General features: G+C 38.8%; 6 protein-coding genes and 1 long non-coding RNA gene across 9 annotated transcripts; 2 read left to right on the top strand and 5 right to left on the bottom strand.

Annotated features, from left to right (window-relative positions):
- The first annotated feature begins 877 nt into the window (after positions 1–877).
- On the top strand, positions 878–1,951 carry LOC149594074 (SCAN domain-containing protein 3-like). The gene has a single exon (XM_089861621.1). The coding sequence runs from the start codon at positions 878–880 to the stop codon at positions 1,949–1,951; it is 1,074 nt and encodes a 357-aa protein (XP_089717747.1).
- A 1,349-nt stretch (positions 1,952–3,300) lies between these two features.
- LOC149594073 (uncharacterized protein F54H12.2-like) lies at positions 3,301–4,605 on the top strand. Its single transcript, XM_089861611.1, has one exon. The coding sequence runs from the start codon at positions 3,301–3,303 to the stop codon at positions 4,603–4,605; it is 1,305 nt and encodes a 434-aa protein (XP_089717737.1).
- A 2,553-nt stretch (positions 4,606–7,158) lies between these two features.
- LOC149594072 (uncharacterized) lies at positions 7,159–8,532 on the bottom strand. Its single transcript, XM_089861620.1, has 4 exons — positions 8,168–8,532; positions 7,898–8,069; positions 7,758–7,838; positions 7,159–7,699 (listed from the first exon to the last, which is right to left on the bottom strand). Exons 1-4 carry the CDS (start codon positions 8,337–8,339, stop codon positions 7,327–7,329), a joined length of 798 nt encoding a protein of 265 aa, XP_089717746.1. The 5' UTR covers positions 8,340–8,532; the 3' UTR covers positions 7,159–7,326.
- Positions 8,533–8,595: 63 nt separating this feature from the next.
- LOC149594071 (uncharacterized) lies at positions 8,596–9,639 on the bottom strand. Its single transcript, XM_089861619.1, has 3 exons — positions 9,322–9,639; positions 8,971–9,259; positions 8,596–8,908 (listed from the first exon to the last, which is right to left on the bottom strand). Exons 1-3 carry the CDS (start codon positions 9,637–9,639, stop codon positions 8,625–8,627), a joined length of 891 nt encoding a protein of 296 aa, XP_089717745.1. The 3' UTR covers positions 8,596–8,624.
- On the bottom strand, positions 9,599–12,168 carry LOC149594070 (uncharacterized). 3 transcript variants are annotated; one of them, XM_089861618.1, is made up of 4 exons: positions 11,304–12,168; positions 10,786–11,066; positions 9,903–10,733; positions 9,599–9,830 (listed from the first exon to the last, which is right to left on the bottom strand). In XM_089861618.1, the coding sequence occupies exons 2-4, from the start codon at positions 10,979–10,981 to the stop codon at positions 9,646–9,648; spliced, it is 1,212 nt and encodes a 403-aa protein (XP_089717744.1). In that variant the 5' UTR covers positions 10,982–11,066; positions 11,304–12,168; the 3' UTR covers positions 9,599–9,645. The 3 variants fall into 3 exon arrangements, with proteins under 3 accessions (XP_089717744.1, XP_089717742.1, XP_089717743.1); XM_089861616.1 differs by having other exon boundaries at positions 10,786–11,155; positions 11,236–12,167; XM_089861617.1 differs by having other exon boundaries at positions 9,903–10,721; positions 10,786–11,155; positions 11,236–12,166.
- Positions 12,169–12,246: 78 nt separating this feature from the next.
- LOC149594069 (uncharacterized) lies at positions 12,247–13,358 on the bottom strand. The gene is made up of 3 exons (XR_016379495.1): positions 13,139–13,358; positions 12,599–13,047; positions 12,247–12,507 (listed from the first exon to the last, which is right to left on the bottom strand). It is a non-coding gene; the product is annotated as an uncharacterized LOC149594069 (long non-coding RNA).
- A 1,456-nt stretch (positions 13,359–14,814) lies between these two features.
- LOC149594068 (SCAN domain-containing protein 3-like) lies at positions 14,815–15,888 on the bottom strand. The gene has a single exon (XM_089861610.1). It carries the CDS (start codon positions 15,886–15,888, stop codon positions 14,815–14,817), a length of 1,074 nt encoding a protein of 357 aa, XP_089717736.1.
- Between the last annotated feature and the right edge of the window lie 863 nt (positions 15,889–16,751).

Here is a 16,751-nt window from a genome sequence, read left to right as displayed (position 1 = left end):
CGCGAGAAGAAGGGAAATTCTCAGGCAAAAAGGCGGTTTCCTTCCTTTGTTAATTCCAGGAATTCTATCGATTCTCAGTTCAGCGGCTGGAGCCGCCATTAGTAAAGCTATTAAGAACTAACCCATGGCCAAGAAGATGATTTTAGTACCGGAGGACGTTTTGAAAAGACTTCAATCAAATCCCCGAGTAACGTCCGAAAAAAACCTGATAAAACCGAATGTAGATACAACTCTTGAACTGCAAAATGATCCTAGCGAGGTTATGAATCGACGAAATTTACATAACACCGACAAAATAAGGATTTATACTCACAAATTACAGCAACGAATAAATCGAAACGTTAAACGGAATATTAACAAATTAAAGACTAAAAATTGGGAAAGCGATATAGCCACGGTAATCCCGTCCTATATTCTTAGCAAAGCGATGACTTTGTATAAGTTTCTAGCACGTTCACCTGGCTTCGAGGTCACGGAAGAGGGCGAATTAATCTATGGCGGACGTCCCATAAACGGTTCTCATATCATAGATTTATTAATTTACGCAGTACCGGGATCTAAAAAGAGTAAGAAGCCCTTCGGATCAGATGAATTTTACGAGTACCTGGCTAGTGTAAACGTTCCTCGTTCTTTGTACAAATCATCGAACGTTCGTACTCGTCAGTCAACGCGTTACAAAAGTGAAACGAAAAAGATCGACAATGATGACGAATATACTGACGCGGAAGATGATGGAATTATGGCTGGAGAAGGGTTTAAAAAATGGATTGTTTTGTAACATTTGTAAATAAATTTCAAGTATAATTATTTAAATAGCGAGTGTTGGTAGTCATTAGCGTACTGAATGTAGTCATGGGAAGAACGGGTGTAGGACTTCATGGATAAATTAAAGAAACTGTATTATAACGTATCACAAGCGGGATCTTACGGGGGTGTAAAGAATTTATATCGCGCCGCTCGCGCTCGTGGTATAAGAGTAAATTTAAGAGAAGTGGAAGATTTCTTAGAACACGAGGATACGTATACTTTACACAAAGTCGCTAGACGGAAATTTAAAAGAAATCGTACTATAGTTTACGGAATCGACGTACAATGGCAAATAGACTTGGTAGACTTACAAAATTTGAGTCGGTTTAATCGGGGTTACCGATATATATTATGCTGTATCGACGTATTTAGCAAATACGTCTTTGTCGTTGCCACTAAAGATAAAAAGGGGGAAACCATGGTAAGAGCCTTGAATAATATTTTAGAATCGGGAAGGAAGCCGAAAACAATCCAAAGTGATCACGGAAATGAATTTGTTTGCTCGGCTGTGCAAAAACGACTACGTCATTTGGGAATAAAATTTTTCGCCACGTATTCCGAAACAAAGGCGTCGGTAGTAGAACGTTTGAATCGTACTTTAAAAGAGCGTATGTTTCGATACTTCACCGAAAATAATACTAGAAATTATATCGACGTTTTGAAGGATTTAGTTGACGCTTATAACAACAGTTATCATAGATCTATAAAATGTAAACCAATTGACGTAACACCACAGAATTCCGGTGAAATTTGGAAGAATTTATACGGTGATATAGATTTTTCACCTCCAATTTCTTATCCTTTGGAAATCGGGGACATTGTACGAATTAGCAAGAACAAAAAGACGTTCGAGAAGGGTTATTTACCCAATTGGAGTGAGGAATTATTTCGAGTAACAGAAAGATTACCGCGAAAGCCGCCGGTATATAAGTTGGAGGATTTAAATTCCGAACCCATTTTGGGTGTTTTCTACGAAGAGGAAATACAAAAAGTCGGAAAGGACCTGGAAAAAAGTCTATTTAAGATAGAAAAAATTTTGAAGGAAAGGCGTTGTTCTGACGGTACAATTGAAAAATTCGTACGCTGGAAAGGTTATCCAGCTTCCTTCGATAGTTGGGTGAGAGAGATAGTGATAAAATCATGAGTTTCTACATTACTTTACCATCCGATTCTTCAATGGGCTATTTCCCCGACAATCGGATTAGTCGGTTTCGTACGTATTTACCGGAAACTGTTAATTTAAACGGCCCTTACGAAGTCGGGCTAGCCGAAATAAGTTATCCTAGAACTTGGAGCAATATCAAGGAAGACGCTGTACTATCGTTAGTAAAGAAGAATCAATTCGTGACGGAAATAAAATTACAGAAAGGATATTACGATACGATAACAGCGTTGATACATTATCTTAATTCCGAAGTAGAGAAAGCTATATCTTTATCGAAAAGTAGTACTGATAAAAAGGTGGTGATATTTGAATATTTTCCGTACAAACGTCGGGTCTCAGTCACTTTGAAGAAGGACTACACAGTTATCTTATCGGGGTTCTTGGCAATTACACTCGGTTTTGCGAGAGAAATGGTTGAAGATTTTAGTATCACCGATTATTATCTTGGAGATTTTACGGTCGATTTGAATGTCGGTATGCATTCATTGTTCATTTACTCCGACATTGAGGAAAATCGAATTGTAGGTGACGTTAGTTCCCCTCTACTTCGAATTGTGAGTGTACAAGGAAAAGACGGTGATACTGTAGATAAAGACTTCATACGTCCTCATTATATCCCCGTCGCTAGTAATTCTTTTCACACAATAGATATAAGTATTAGTAGCGAATTGGGAGTTCCTGTTCAATTCGAACGAGGTAAAGTTCACGTCACGCTACATTTCAGACCGAGAAGAATATGGACGTCGTTATAAGTATACGGTAAGAGCTACTACCATCTTCATTTGATAAGAAGATATTGAGAGAGTCGAGTCATGGCGATGGATTACGAGAGATATTACTTAAATCAAGCACATTTTGGTTCGAAATATAATCCGGAGTATGAAAATTATTATACTTTTCAAGCCGGAAACGGAAGTATTCCATTTTATCGCGGTGTTCCGGCGCAACGCGGATACGGGTTAGCTAACATAGTAGCCTCGGCATTTAGACGCGTTTTCCCACTGTTTAAAAAGGGAGCGATTTTTCTTGGAAAAAAGTTTTAAATACTGGCGCGAAAGTAGCTACAGATGTCGCTAGCGGTGTTCCGTTGAAAAGCGCGTTGAAAACGCGAGGTACCGAAGCCGGAAAGGAAACGCTTTCGCAATTTAGCGATGAAGTTAAAAATAAATTAGGCGCGTCAGATATCGGAAGGGCGATGACGGGAAGCGGTTTTAAAAAGAAAAGAAAGAAGTCGAAACTGATTAGTTCGGTCGTGAAGGCCAAGAAGAGAAGGTCAAGTCCTATATATTCCGACATTTTTACGAATAGATCAACGTTAAATACGCGGAATGGCGTTGATTCATCCTAAATCGGGTGTCCTGATGATTTCCGAGTTGGATTTATTCGAGGTACCGCTTACTCAGTCTGGCATAATCGGAGGCGAGTGGATTGAATTTGATCCGGTGTCCAACGTAGACGAAAATGCTACCATAACGTTCGTTATTCCCGGAAATTCCGAAGGTTACATCGATATTTCCAAAACCCTTTTACACGTTCAAGCCAAAATTATCAGAGCCGATGGTGAAGCCATTGATTACACGAAGGAAGTTGTGGGACCGGAAAATTTATTTTTGCACTCGCTCTTTAGCGAAGTGCACGTCTTTATGAACGAGAAATCCGTCACGGCTTCCGCTCAAAATTACGCTCACAAAAGCATGATCCAAACATTGCTAACTTTTGGTGGTCCGGCGAAAACCAGTTTCTTAACGAGTTCTCTCTTCTACAAGGACACGGCGGGTAAATTCGACGACCCCCTCAATAACGATGGATTTAAGTCGAGAAAAGCGATAGCCGCCAATGGCGTAATAGATATGATGGGTGTTGTTCATACGGACATTTGTCAGCAATCGCGGTACCTCCCGAATATGCTGAACCTAAAGTTCAAATTCACCAAAAACCCAAACGAATTTTGTCTTCATACAAATACCGATGTGAAATACAAAGTCAAATTTGAAATGGCGTGTTTGTATATCCGGAAAGTTCATCTAATTAATGAAATATTAATGGCTCATTCCAAGGCCGTAGAGCGCGGGACAATGAAATATCCGATTATCCGATCTGAATGCAATTCGTTTTCCGTCGCTCAAGGATCCAAAATAACAATTCGAGACAACTTATTTAACGGTCAAAAACCGAAAAAAGTTGTGATTGGCCTGCTCGATCAGAACGCGTATTTAGGGGATTATAAAAAATCTCCCTTCAATTTTCAAAATTTGGGGGTTAATCATATAGCTTTGCACGTTGACGGGGTTTCGGTGCCTCACAAACCGTTATCTCCTAGTTTCAAAGACAATCTGTACATTAGATCGTACATTAATCAGTTTCTGCAAACTGGACAATTTAATATCGACGAGGGCAATTTTATTTCAAGAGAAGAGTTTCCCAATGGGAATTGTTTATTTGTTTTCGATTTGACTCCGGATCTCTCTCATTCCATCGAACATTTTCAATTGATAAAGAACGGGAGCGTACGTTTAGAGATAAAATTCGAAAACGCTCTTACCCAGACTGTTTGCGTTATCTACTATAGCGAGTTTCAAAATTTGATTGAAATAGATAAAAATCGCGCGGTTTTCTTTGATTATTCGAGCTAAGATTATGGATACGCTACAATTAACTGAAATATTGAAGAAAGATTCCGCGACCAAAAATTTCTTTCAAGGTGTCTTTGCGGCTATTAAATTACCTCGTCACGTCACTTCTTTTCCATCGGTTTACGTGGTCAATACGGGGTTAGCAAATACTCCGGGTGAACATTGGACTGTTATTTATTTCTCGAGAAAGAAGAATTGCGAATTCTTCGATAGTTTCGGTTACCCACCGGATTTCTTTCAGTTTAACTATTTTGTCGAGAAAAATAGTTCAACCGTGACTTTCAACTCGAAGCAACTGCAAAACAACACCAGCAAAACGTGCGGGGGTTATTGCGTATATTTTACTTTAAATAGATGTCGAGGAATAAATTTGTACGATATCGTTAGTAAATTTTCCAATAATACAAATATTAATGACCTTATGATTTCCGAATTTATGGAGAAAAAGTTTTCAATAAAATTTTTACCTTAAAACATTTTATTGGTTTTCTTTTTAAATCAATTAATGCAACATTTTTCCAAATTCAATAGAATTACAACAAATATTAGATGCATTTTGATTTAAATACTCAGAAGTAGTTACAATTAAGTATTTACAAAAAATATTTACAAGTATTTACAATTAACTATTTACAAGTATTTACAATTAACTATTTACAAGTAATAAATAAATAAATAAACAAATAAATAAATAAACAAATAAATAAATAAATAAACAAATAAATAAATAAAATAAAATAATTAAATTATCTCATCCTGCTCCCTTATATCAACGTGACCGTACGCGAGAGTCGAAATACCGTCGGGGAGAATGAAACGCTTGTCATCAGATGGATTCAAACACTGTTTTACTTGACGCACCGAAAAAACTTCGTGTTTGTGACTAGTAAAGCCTTGTTTTCACGGGACCGAAATTTGGCGCAAAATTCCGCTTTGACGCACCGAAATTTTGCTTATCACCGCGGCGAGAGGTTTTCACAGAGCCGTTTTTTCGGCGAGCAATATTTTTTTCTCCCTCTTTTCTGTCGTCTGCTCTTTAGTCTGCTTCATTTTATTTTTTATTGAACTTCCATTTTTAGAGAATTCCGTATGTCTGGCCCGTTTTTTCCCCTCTTCTTTCAGTAGTCTGCCCTATGGTCTGCTTGATTATTTATTTATATTTCCAAAAATAAAATGGATAACAATAGCCAAGCATTAATTAGAGCCAATTTAGGAGTTATTAACCTTGCGGTTATAATATTAGCTACTCAGGTTTTAAATAGGAATAATCGCAAGTATAAAAAATCCATATGGGTGAGAAATATATTTCGAAAGAGAAAAGAACAAGGCTGTTTTTCTAATCTCATCAGAGAAATGAGGGAATCTGATTTGGATAGCCACTTTAGGTAAGAGGATTTGCAACATATCATAAATTTATAACCAATATTAACTTTATAATTGATCAACAGATTTTTCCGAATGACTCCTGGACAATTTAATGAAATATTAACCTTAATCAAAGATCGAATTTCAAAGAATGATACTGTCATGAGAAAATGCATCTCCGCCGAGGAAAGACTGGCTCTCACACTGCGGTAAGTATGGATAGCTGATATAGTATTTTATTGCCAACAGTATCAATTTAAAATAAAATTGATATTAATAATGGTATAAATTATTTCAGGTTCCTTGCAAGTGGTGACATGCAAGTCAGTATGTCTTTCGCCTTTCGATTGGGCAGAACAACTGTCAGTAATATAATTAAAGAGACCTGCGCTGCCATTTGGGATATTATGTCACTATCATACGTTAAGTTTCCCGAATCTAAAAATGACTGGTTGGAAATAGCTAAAGGATTTGAAAAAACTTGGAATCTGCCCCATTGCTTGGGTGCTCTCGACGGAAAGCATGTAGTAATCGAGTGCCCTTCAAATTCTGGCTCAAAGTTTTTTAACTACAAGGGAACTTTTAGTATCATACTTATGGCCCTTTGCGACTCGAACTACGTTTTTCGAATGGTGGACATAGGGAGTTTTGGGAGCCAGAGTGATGGTGGTGTTTTTTCAAAAACCTCATTTGGAGCACGGGTTCAAACCAATCCCGCATCTTTGAATATTCCACATTCAAGCCCTCTAGTCAATTCACAAATAAATTTCCCTTATTTTTTTGTTGGAGACGAGGCCTTTCCTCTATTAGAAAACTTACTACGACCATACCCAGGAAAGGATCTAAGCCACGAAAAGAAGATATTCAACTATAGATTGAGCCGTGCGCGACGTATTATTGAGAATACTTTTGGTATAATGGCAGCTCGTTGGCGAATATTCCGGAAGCCAATAAAAGGAAAATGTGAAAACATAGACCAGATTGTAAAGGCATGCATAGTGTTGCATAATTTTTTAATGACCCACGAGACCAATACCTTATCCCATAAAAGAAGATACAAGCCACCCAATTTTGCAGATACTGAAGATGCAAATGGTAACATCATAGGAGGAGGATGGAGAAATATTGTAGCTGGTGGAAATGCAATTAGGGTGGGGGGTGTCAGGGGTGCAAATAGGCATGGAGCACAACCCGCAGAACTAAGAAATACCCTGGCCAGCTATCTTTGCAATGAAGGTGCGGTTGAATGGCAAGACGCTTACGTAAACAGAGGAAACATAAATACATAATTGAAATTCCTTATCTTTTTTCGAGTTTCGCAAGTAAAGAAAAAATTAACTGACAAAAGTTTAATTTTTATTCTTTTTGGTTAAACTTTTCAAATAAAATCTGTTCAAACTTAAAACGCACATCTGCTTTATCTGTTTCGCTTAATTTTTCAAAGCGTTTCTCCACACTTCGGAAATAATAGTAACTTTCTGTGTGTTCCGGAGATTTGTTTTGGGGCATAAGTTGTTCCAAGTTTGACGTTGCTTTTTGCAATATATTTATTACTTCCTTATTAATTCCATTATCTTGTAATTTCTTCTTTTTTTTTGGTCCTTCTGTTTCCGTCGTATCTCCTTCTTCAGATGACCTCACGCTCTTGCCACAATTAAATTCAGTGTCGGTGGTTGATGACCTTGAAGTTGAACATTGTGGGTCATTATTCAAAAGATTTCCTTCATGTCTGAAAATATTTTCTTATTTAAAGTTCTGGATTACATGCTAAATAGATAAAAACCTACAAAGAACAATCTTGGTTTTCTTGGATGACAATTTCGCTTTCGTCAATTATTATTGCTTGCTCTTCAAAATTACTCGTAGTTCTAAAATTATAGTATTATAATTTTGATCTCACTTTAATTATGTAAAATTTCAATCATACTCTCTGTGGGCGACAGAGGTTTCCAAGAACCCTTCCAAAATCACATAGAGCCTCCATTTAGGTTTAACAACATCTTTCGAGCCGCTACCACTCTTGAGTTTCAAAAGGAAAGCCCTTCTCTCTTTCATATACCTGTCTCTCAAACCCTTCCATTTTGAAGCTGCATCATCTCCTATTTTTAGACAAAGCTAATTAGCAACATAAATTTCAAAAGACACACCAGAAGCGGTTGGAAATATGATTTCTATTCACTCAATGAAAACTACTTACTAGATAGCCCAAATTTTTCCCCTATAGATCTCCAACAATTGTCTTTCTTGACATTATCCTTGTAGTCTTTACTACTTCCATCGTAAAGAAATGGATGTTTTCGAACTTCTTCGATAAAATCTTCATTGTTTACATCCTTTTTTGAAATTCTCAACTTCATCGCGGCCGCCATTTTAATTTTACCAAAAAACCCCCCCAAAAGATCGAGAAACGACGTCCGAGTGACGTACGATCATACGGCCCTATTATTGGCTGCGACAATATTCGGCGGCCAAAAAACTAGAGCTCCACTCTACTTCGGCGAAAAGAGACTTTTCGTTTCGGCGCGCCGAAGTTTTTTCGGTGGCGGCAGGTTTTCGCCCGATTTCGCCCCGATTTTCGCCCCGTGAAAACCGGCTTTAATGCGCTTCATTTCCGCCGACGTCCGAGCACGGTTTACGAGGCAATCCCTATAATCTTAGTGCTTCACGCTCTTTTTAATCGTTCTTTTGTCAACGCCCTTAGCGGTTTTTTTCTCAGCTCCGGTGGCACTGATCATTGAGTACATTTTGCTCCTTAAACCGCAAAACTCGGCTATTATCGCGCCATTCATTTCGTCTTTAAAATAGCCGAGTTTCTTTTTGTTGTTGGCGCTGTAAAGGGCGTGACTAGGAGGGTAATCGCTAAAATCATAGTGATTATCAGCGTGAAGCGCGAAATCCGCGTACAGGTCCGGGGTCTCAACGAGATATGTCAGGCTATCTGTAATGAGATAAATTAGTATTAAACTTTGTCGAATCTATTAATAGGAAAAACGCTTCTACCTGTATCCGTGAAAAGTAATTTTGCCTTATCCTTGTATTGCGCTTTGATGATGTCATAATGAAATTTATACATCAAGAGCTTGGATAAATCTAGGACACAGAAGCCTGTATATATGGGACGATTCAGGATGAGATTCTTTTTGGTCATGTGAATCCCCACGAGATCGTTGTGGAAAATGGAAAATTTTTGGAAGGCGGGACTTGAACTTTTCTTAATGGCGCGCTTTTCGGTTTGGACGAGATGGAAATCAATACGATTGCGTAAGTTTTCCATCGTTTTACCAAAAACCTGCAACGAGATATTAGAGTTAGAAAAACGCGCTTACTAGTTATAAAAATTGAGGTTCTCACCGAATTGATTAAGAGTTTGAAAAACGATTTTTCAAACTCGTTAGCGGCCATTTGACGTTTTTGCGTGTTGAACATAATGTACGGTTTTAACCACGGCTCTTGACGAAAGGATAAAATCCTGTGTACATTACCGATTTTCAGTCCCTTTTGTACGTAATATTTCAAGTTTCGGTAATGTACGACGTACTTGATTTTGGGATTAAAGTCGGTGACGAGTTTTGGTAAAGTGTCTTTTTCTTTAATCCCAAAATCAGACAGAAGTTCTTTAGTGTACGTCGAGAGCTCGCAGGATTTTATGGCCCTCCTTTCCGGAGCCATGGGGTATCAATTATGTTCAACGTGGAGATTTTCGGGATAGTCCAAGTCCACTTCCAAAATATATCCGATCTCGTGGTCGTCGGGGTGATTTAAAATAGTCGCCTCCGTGAATTCGAGAGAAGGCACCTCCCATCGAAAATTTCGGGTCGGTAGGGCGTCGCACATAACCGTACCGTACAAGTTATTGCAATCTAAAAACGGAAGAAAGTATATAGCATGAAAACACTAACGAAACTACATTTTTTTCTACAAATTTGACTTACCAAGGTACGTTATGTACGTGCTCGGTTTTGTCTGGTCATAGGACTCGGACATGTATTTGTTGTTAGCTGTCGCGAGCCTATGACTTATGACGGATACGCCCCCACGAATCCCTTTCTCGATGAACAGGTGCATATCATTGTCCACGAACAGGTCCAATTTCGCATTTGTCATTTTTAAAGCGCATTCCCAGGAAAATCCAGGCAAAGTGTAGGCGTGTGCGCTGTCTAGCTCGTAATACGCCATACAAATTGACCTGAATTCTTGAAACACGTCGGCCAGTAATAAGGTATCCGACGTGACGTACAAGTCGTGATAATCTCCGAGAGTACGAATGTTAAATTTCCTCCAAACGTTCTTCGCGTGTTCGTAGTCCAGCTCCGTTACGGACTCGTCGGTCAAGGAATTGTAAAACCCTTCTTTCGAAGGCAATTCCGTCTCGTCGAAGCGTTTGGGGTCGTCCATGTAATCGTAGGGGTAGACTTGTTTCCTGAGTAACAAGTCTACCTCTTCGGGCTGGTACACGAAGTTTAAACATTTGAATTTATCTCGACCGCTCTTGACGAGATTACCGACGAGAGTTTCCAAGGAAGTTGGCAAGAAACGGAAACTGTCCACGAAGCGCAAAGAACCCAGGCCGAAGGAAATGTACGTCTCGGAGTTCGAGGGAATGCACTTAATTTCCGGTCCTTTAATTAACCCTATTCTTTGCATAATAAGGTGCGCGTCGTAACGCGACAGGTTATGTATTACGACCGGAATATGTTGCGGCATTCGGCGCTTCAAATTACATGAATTATGCGCCGCGCCGAGAAATTGACCTACAAAATATGCTAAGTAAATAACTCGGGTATTAAGCTTTAAACATTTACAAAATATATTTACCTGTTACGTGATCATGATCTCGTACTCTCTTATCGTCGAATGTAAACGGTTCGCCGCAAAGGTAACACGTTCTTGTCGTTAAGAAACCAAGATTCTCCGAGACTGTTAATTGGAGAGGTTTCTCAACGCTCAACTTTTCTTTAATCACCGATTCCTCCGCCATCAACCGGTCTAAAAATTTATCGGTAGCGTCCATTCCCCGATAAGTTACGGGTTTGGACGGCGTACCGTCGGGACCAACCACAACGTAGCTAAATCCGCAAGACACGTGTAAAGCTAACGTTGTGGTAGAAGACAGCGAAGAATCGGGAAAGGCGGTGGTAACTTTGGGCAAAACCGCTTCAAAATCCGCGTAAATAATCCACGGAACCTAAAATATTATATATATTATTATATTGATTGGATTTAAATTATGTAGATTATAAATCCAGGAAAAAAGAAAAGCCTCACCTTTTGCTGCCAATTATATTTTTCAAATTTTAAAATTGGTTTATCGACAGGCATCGATACTTTTTGAGGTCCGTGGATGTTACATTCGACGACGTGTTTCTCGTGGTTTCTTTGCGCATTGCACCCCGCAAACCGATGAAGGCAATAGCGACAATAGTACGAAGTGCAATGACTTTTGGAAAAACCAGTTAGGAGGCGACTTAAACTTTTGATTAAACAAAAATGTTTTTTAGGTCCTTCCGTGAGCAGGAGTAAATCCACTTGACGAGATTCCTCCACTCTGTGGGCGCTGATGTACAATGGGAAAATTTTGTTCGCGGGAACTAAGTCTTCCTCGAAGACGAATATATTCACCGAGACATTATTGGCTTCTTCGAATTTTTTTACTTTGCGCGCGTTCAATTCGAAGGGAAAAGTTATTCTGCAAAGATCTAATTCATTTTCGAAACGCGCGTAATGCCTCGGTAAATTCGACTTTTTTCCCCTAGGCACCGGATGTAAAGCGGCCAACACGCACCACAGAAAGCACTTGTCATCGGTCGTCTTTATGTTCACAAGTGCTTTTTTCTCGCCAAGCACACCGGAAGTTCTATGAAGGTTCCCCCGACCAAAGGCACGTACGCGATAATATTGATTTGAATAAATAAAATCCTATCTAAAATCCACCCGCTCCCCATATCTTCGAACTCGGTCATCGATTGATCAATTTTCCGAATGCTCGAAGATATTTGCCCCGAAATAGTTTCGGGGCTCATGGTGGTATTTGTAACTGACCGGAAGTAAGGGAAGGTTTCCGCTTCCGCGTCATTTTCACCAAGGGGGCGGGTGAAACGCGCGCGAATGGTCAGGTACCATTTTAGTCCTTTTTTAAATTTTAATTTATTCGCGATAATTTGTTCGATAGATGTTTTATAATAATTTAAAAGTTTCACCGGGTCGGTTTCCACGTCAACGAGAGTCAACCGGCTAGCGGAAACGACGTCTCTCAAAGCCCGCACTTCCTCCCATCGGGGCTTACCTCGGGCGATGCAAGACGTTTTGGAGATGACGACTCGCTGTCCGAGGATGATATACGTCGTTTCCTCGGTACACCTCGCGACGTTGAAGGCGCGGACAAAGCGTCCTCCGAATCACCGGGATGCTCATTTAGGACGTGTCGATTTAAATTAGTTTTCCGCGTATATGATTTCGCGCACACACCGCAAACGAACGTATGTTTTTCGTGTACCGATTTTTTATGTCGTTGTAAATTAAATTCCTTTACAAAAGTCGCTGAGCAGATATCACAGGTATACATTTTAATTTAGAGTTTTTAAACACACTAAAAATAAACGCGAGTAAAAAGAAAAGGTCTAGCACTTACAAGATGATGAAAAAATATGAAATTTAAAATGCAGAACGTGGTTTTTTATACTCGAGAAATGAAATTCTAGAACATTCCATCGAAAGCGTCTTATCTATTCTTGACTGAAACAAGATGTACCGAGCATAGAAAAAGCCTTATCCACTCTCAGATCAATTCCGGGAAAACAAAAGGACCAATTCGACATACACTTTGTCAGATGGTATAAGTGAAGCGAAATCATAAACCAATCTTCCAGACAAAATATTTCACAAGATTGATTTCCGGGAAATTTCCATGCGTCATCTGCCTTACTCATCTAAAAACAAAACACTCGAAAATAAATATACGAGAAAAACATATTTCTCAATCACTTTACTACGCGTCTAATTATTCCAGAATACGTTGGATTAATTAACTCCATTCAAGTTCTTTCAATCTCGAAACATCGATTTTATTCCGTAAGTACACTATCACCAAATAGGTTCTTTGTTTCAGTCAAATTGAGTATGAACAAAAATTGAATAACGTCCTCTCCCGTAAAACAAACTCACGCATTACCTTTTTTGATGTTGAAATGTCGTTGAACTCTTGAAAATAGATCCCGCAAACCGTTGAATGTCACTTATTCCGCGGCTGACGCGATATTCCGTGGTAATTAAAACTTCCAAAATAAATTAAATATTTCTAAAGAGGTTTTCTAGCATATGGTTTAAAATTAGTCGCGTAGTTTGGAACTTCTAGAATTTTCTCATAATCTAAACTTTCTCCCTTATCTTATCTACGAATGACAAGAGTCAAAATTCGCTCGGACTAAAATAATAATATCTACGCGTTTATCAGTTCGATAAACAAGACGCACAAGACCATATTAAATTCCACCGCGCGATTCGAATTCGTGCAAACTGCGTATAGGATTTGTCTTATCTTATCGTCTTTCCCCGGCTTTAAAGAAGCTTCGGAATCAAACAAGATGAGCCGGACATATTCCAAACCCCGAAAAATTTCGAAAATTTCCTATCTATCCTCCCCCTTTGAGCAGTACTAAAAAACAATATGGTCAAAACCAGATCCTCCAGGCTGGAGGGTCCTCACTAGGCCTATTATACACCTACTCGCGCTTTTCAACGGAACAAGGCTAGCGACATCTGTAGCTACTTTCGCGCCGGTATTTAAAATTTTTTTTCCAAGAAAAATCGCTCCCTTTTTAAACAGTGGGAAAACGCGTCTAAATGCCGAGGCTACTATGTTAGCTAACCCGTATCCGCGTTGCGCCGGAACACCGCGATAAAATGGAATACTTCCGTTTCCGGCTTGAAAAGTATAATAATTTTCATACTCCGGATTATATTTCGAACCAAAATGTGCTTGATTTAAGTAATATCTCTCGTAATCCATCGCCATGACTCGACTCTCTCAATATCTTCTTATCAAATGAAGATGGTAGTAGCTCTTACCGTATACTTATAACGAAGTCCATATTCTTCTCGGTCTGAAATGTAGCGTGACGTGAACTTTACCTCGTTCGAATTGAACAGGAACTCCCAATTCGCTAGTAATACTTATATCTATTGTGTGAAAAGAATTACTAGCGACGGGGATATAATGAGGACGTATGAAGTCTTTATCTACAGTATCACCGTCTTTTCCTTGTACACTCACAATTCGAAGTAGAGGGGAACTAACATCACCTACAATTCGATTTTCCACAATGTCGGAGTAAATGAACAATGAATGCATACCGACATTCAAATCGACCGTAAAATCTCCAAGATAATAATCGGTGATACTAAAATCTTCAACCATTTCTCTCGCAAAACCGAGTGTAATTGCCAAGAACCCCGATAAGATAACTGTGTAGTCCTTCTTCAAAGTGACTGAGACCCGATGTTTGTACGGAAAATATTCAAATATCACCACCTTTTTATCAGTACTACTTTTCGATAAAGATATAGCTTTCTCTACTTCGGAATTAAGATAATGTATCAACGCTGTTATCGTATCGTAATATCCTTTCTGTAATTTTATTTCCGTCACGAATTGATTCTTCTTTACTAACGATAGTACAGCGTCTTCCTTGATATTGCTCCAAGTTCTAGGATAACTTATTTCGGCTAGCCCGACTTCGTAAGGGCCGTTTAAATTAACAGTTTCCGGTAAATACGTACGAAACCGACTAATCCGATTGTCGGGGAAATAGCCCATTGAAGAATCGGATGGTAAAGTAATGTAGAAACTCATGATTTTATCACTATCTCTCTCACCCAACTATCGAAGGAAGCTGGATAACCTTTCCAGCGTACGAATTTTTCAATTGTACCGTCAGAACAACGCCTTTCCTTCAAAATTTTTTCTATCTTAAATAGACTGTTTTCCAGGTCCTTTCCGACTTTTTGTATTTCCTCTTCGTAGAAAACACCCAAAATGGGTTCGGAATTTAAATCCTCCAACTTATATACCGGCGGCTTTCGCGGTAATCTTTCTGTTACTCGAAATAATTCCTCACTCCAATTGGGTAAATAACCCTTCTCGAACGTCTTTTTGTTCTTGCTAATTCGAACAATGTCCCCGATTTCCAAAGGATAAGAAATTGGAGTTGAAAAATCTATATCACCGTATAAATTCTTCCAAATTTCACCGGAATTCTGTGGTGTTACGTCAATTGGTTTACATTTTATAGATCTATGATAACTGTTGTTATAAGCGTCAACTAAATCCTTCAAAACGTCGATATAATTTCTAGTATTATTTTCGGTGAAGTATCGAAACATACGCTCTTTTAAAGTACGATTGAAACGTTCTACTACCGACGCCTTTGTTTCGGAATACGTGGCGAAAAATTTTATTCCCAAATGACGTAATCGTTTTTGCACAGCCGAGCAAACAAATTCATTTCCGTGATCACTTTGGATTGTTTTTGGCTTCCTTCCCGATTCTAAAATATTATTCAAGGCTCTTACCATGGTTTCCCCCTTTTTATATTTAGTGGCAACGACAAAGACGTATTTGCTAAATACGTCGATACAGCATAATATATATCGGTAACCCCGATTAAACCGACTCAAATTTTGTAAGTCTACCAAGTCTATTTGCCATTGTACGTCGATTCCGTAAACTATAGTACGATTTCTTTTAAATTTCCGTCTAGCGACTTTGTGTAAAGTATACGTATCCTCGTGTTCTAAGAAATCTTCCACTTCTCTTAAATTTACTCTTATACCACGAGCGCGAGCGGCGCGATATAAATTCTTTACACCCCCGTAAGATCCCGCTTGTGATACGTTATAATACAGTTTCTTTAATTTATCCATGAAGTCCTACACCCGTTCTTCCCATGACTACATTCAGTACGCTAATGACTACCAACACTCGCTATTTAAATAATTATACTTGAAATTTATTTACAAATGTTACAAAGCAATCCATTTTTTAAACCCTTCTCCAGCCATAATTCCATCATCTTCCGCGTCAGTATATTCGTCATCATTGTCGATCTTTTTCGTTTCACTTTTGTAACGCGTTGACTGACGAGTACGAACGTTCGATGATTTGTACAAAGAACGAGGAACGTTTACACTAGCCAGGTACTCGTAAAATTCGTCTGATCCTAAGGGCTTCTTACTCTTTTTAGATCCCGGTACTGCGTAAATTAATAAATCTATGATATGAGAACCGTTTATGGGACGTCCGCCATAGATTAATTCGCCCTCTTCCGTGACCTCGAAGCCAGGTGAACGTGCTAGAAACTTATACAAAGTCATCGCTTTGCTAAGAATATAGGACGGGATTACCGCGGCTATATCGCTTTCCCAATTTTTAGTCTTTAATTTGTTAATATTCCGTTTAACGTTTCGATTTATTCGTTGCTGTAATTTGTGAGTATAAATCCTTATTTTGTCGGTGTTATGTAAATTTCGTCGATTCATAACCTCGCTAGGATCATTTTGCAGTTCAAGAGTTGTATCTACATTCGGTTTTATCAGGTTTTTTTCGGACGTTACTCGGGGATTTGATTGAAGTCTTTTCAAAACGTCCTCCGGTACTAAAATCATCTTCTTGGCCATGGTTTAGTTCTTAATAGCTTTACTAATGACGGCTCCAGCCGCCAAACTTAGAATCGGTAGAATTCCTGGAATTAACAAAGGAAGGAAACCGCCTTTTTGCCTGAGAATTT

The sequence above is a fragment of the Phalangium opilio genome, unplaced genomic scaffold, assembly GCF_054372755.1.
Source record: "Phalangium opilio isolate 3A_F unplaced genomic scaffold, DU_Popi_V2 ptg000391l_1, whole genome shotgun sequence".
NCBI lineage: Eukaryota > Metazoa > Arthropoda > Arachnida > Opiliones > Phalangiidae > Phalangium > Phalangium opilio.
This window is presented reverse-complemented; position numbering and strand designations above follow the sequence as displayed.

Bases quoted from the DNA above. Each gene is read 5' to 3' on its own strand.
- LOC149594074 (XM_089861621.1), top strand. From the start codon at position 878: ATGGATAAATTAAAGAAACTGTATTATAACGTATCACAAGCGGGATCT.
- LOC149594073 (XM_089861611.1), top strand. From the start codon at position 3,301: ATGGCGTTGATTCATCCTAAATCGGGTGTCCTGATGATTTCCGAGTTG.
- LOC149594068 (XM_089861610.1), bottom strand. From the start codon at position 15,888: ATGGATAAATTAAAGAAACTGTATTATAACGTATCACAAGCGGGATCT.
- LOC149594070 (XM_089861616.1), bottom strand. From the start codon at position 11,289: ATGCCTGTCGATAAACCAATTTTAAAATTTGAAAAATATAATTGGCAG. The intron at 10,734-10,785 runs GTAAATATATTT...TTATTTACTTAG, and splicing joins AGATCATGATCACGTAACAG to CATATTTTGTAGGTCAATTT. The intron at 9,831-9,902 runs GTAAGTCAAATT...TTCCGTTTTTAG, and splicing joins CACGTACATAACGTACCTTG to ATTGCAATAACTTGTACGGT.
- LOC149594072 (XM_089861620.1), bottom strand. From the start codon at position 8,339: ATGGCGGCCGCGATGAAGTTGAGAATTTCAAAAAAGGATGTAAACAAT. The intron at 8,070-8,167 runs GTAAGTAGTTTT...GTCTAAAAATAG, and splicing joins GGAAAAATTTGGGCTATCTA to GAGATGATGCAGCTTCAAAA. The intron at 7,700-7,757 runs GTAGGTTTTTAT...AAATATTTTCAG, and splicing joins GAAAACCAAGATTGTTCTTT to ACATGAAGGAAATCTTTTGA.
- LOC149594071 (XM_089861619.1), bottom strand. From the start codon at position 9,639: ATGGCTCCGGAAAGGAGGGCCATAAAATCCTGCGAGCTCTCGACGTAC. The intron at 9,260-9,321 runs GTGAGAACCTCA...ATCTCGTTGCAG, and splicing joins TCAAACTCTTAATCAATTCG to GTTTTTGGTAAAACGATGGA. The intron at 8,909-8,970 runs GTAGAAGCGTTT...ATCTCATTACAG, and splicing joins ATTACTTTTCACGGATACAG to ATAGCCTGACATATCTCGTT.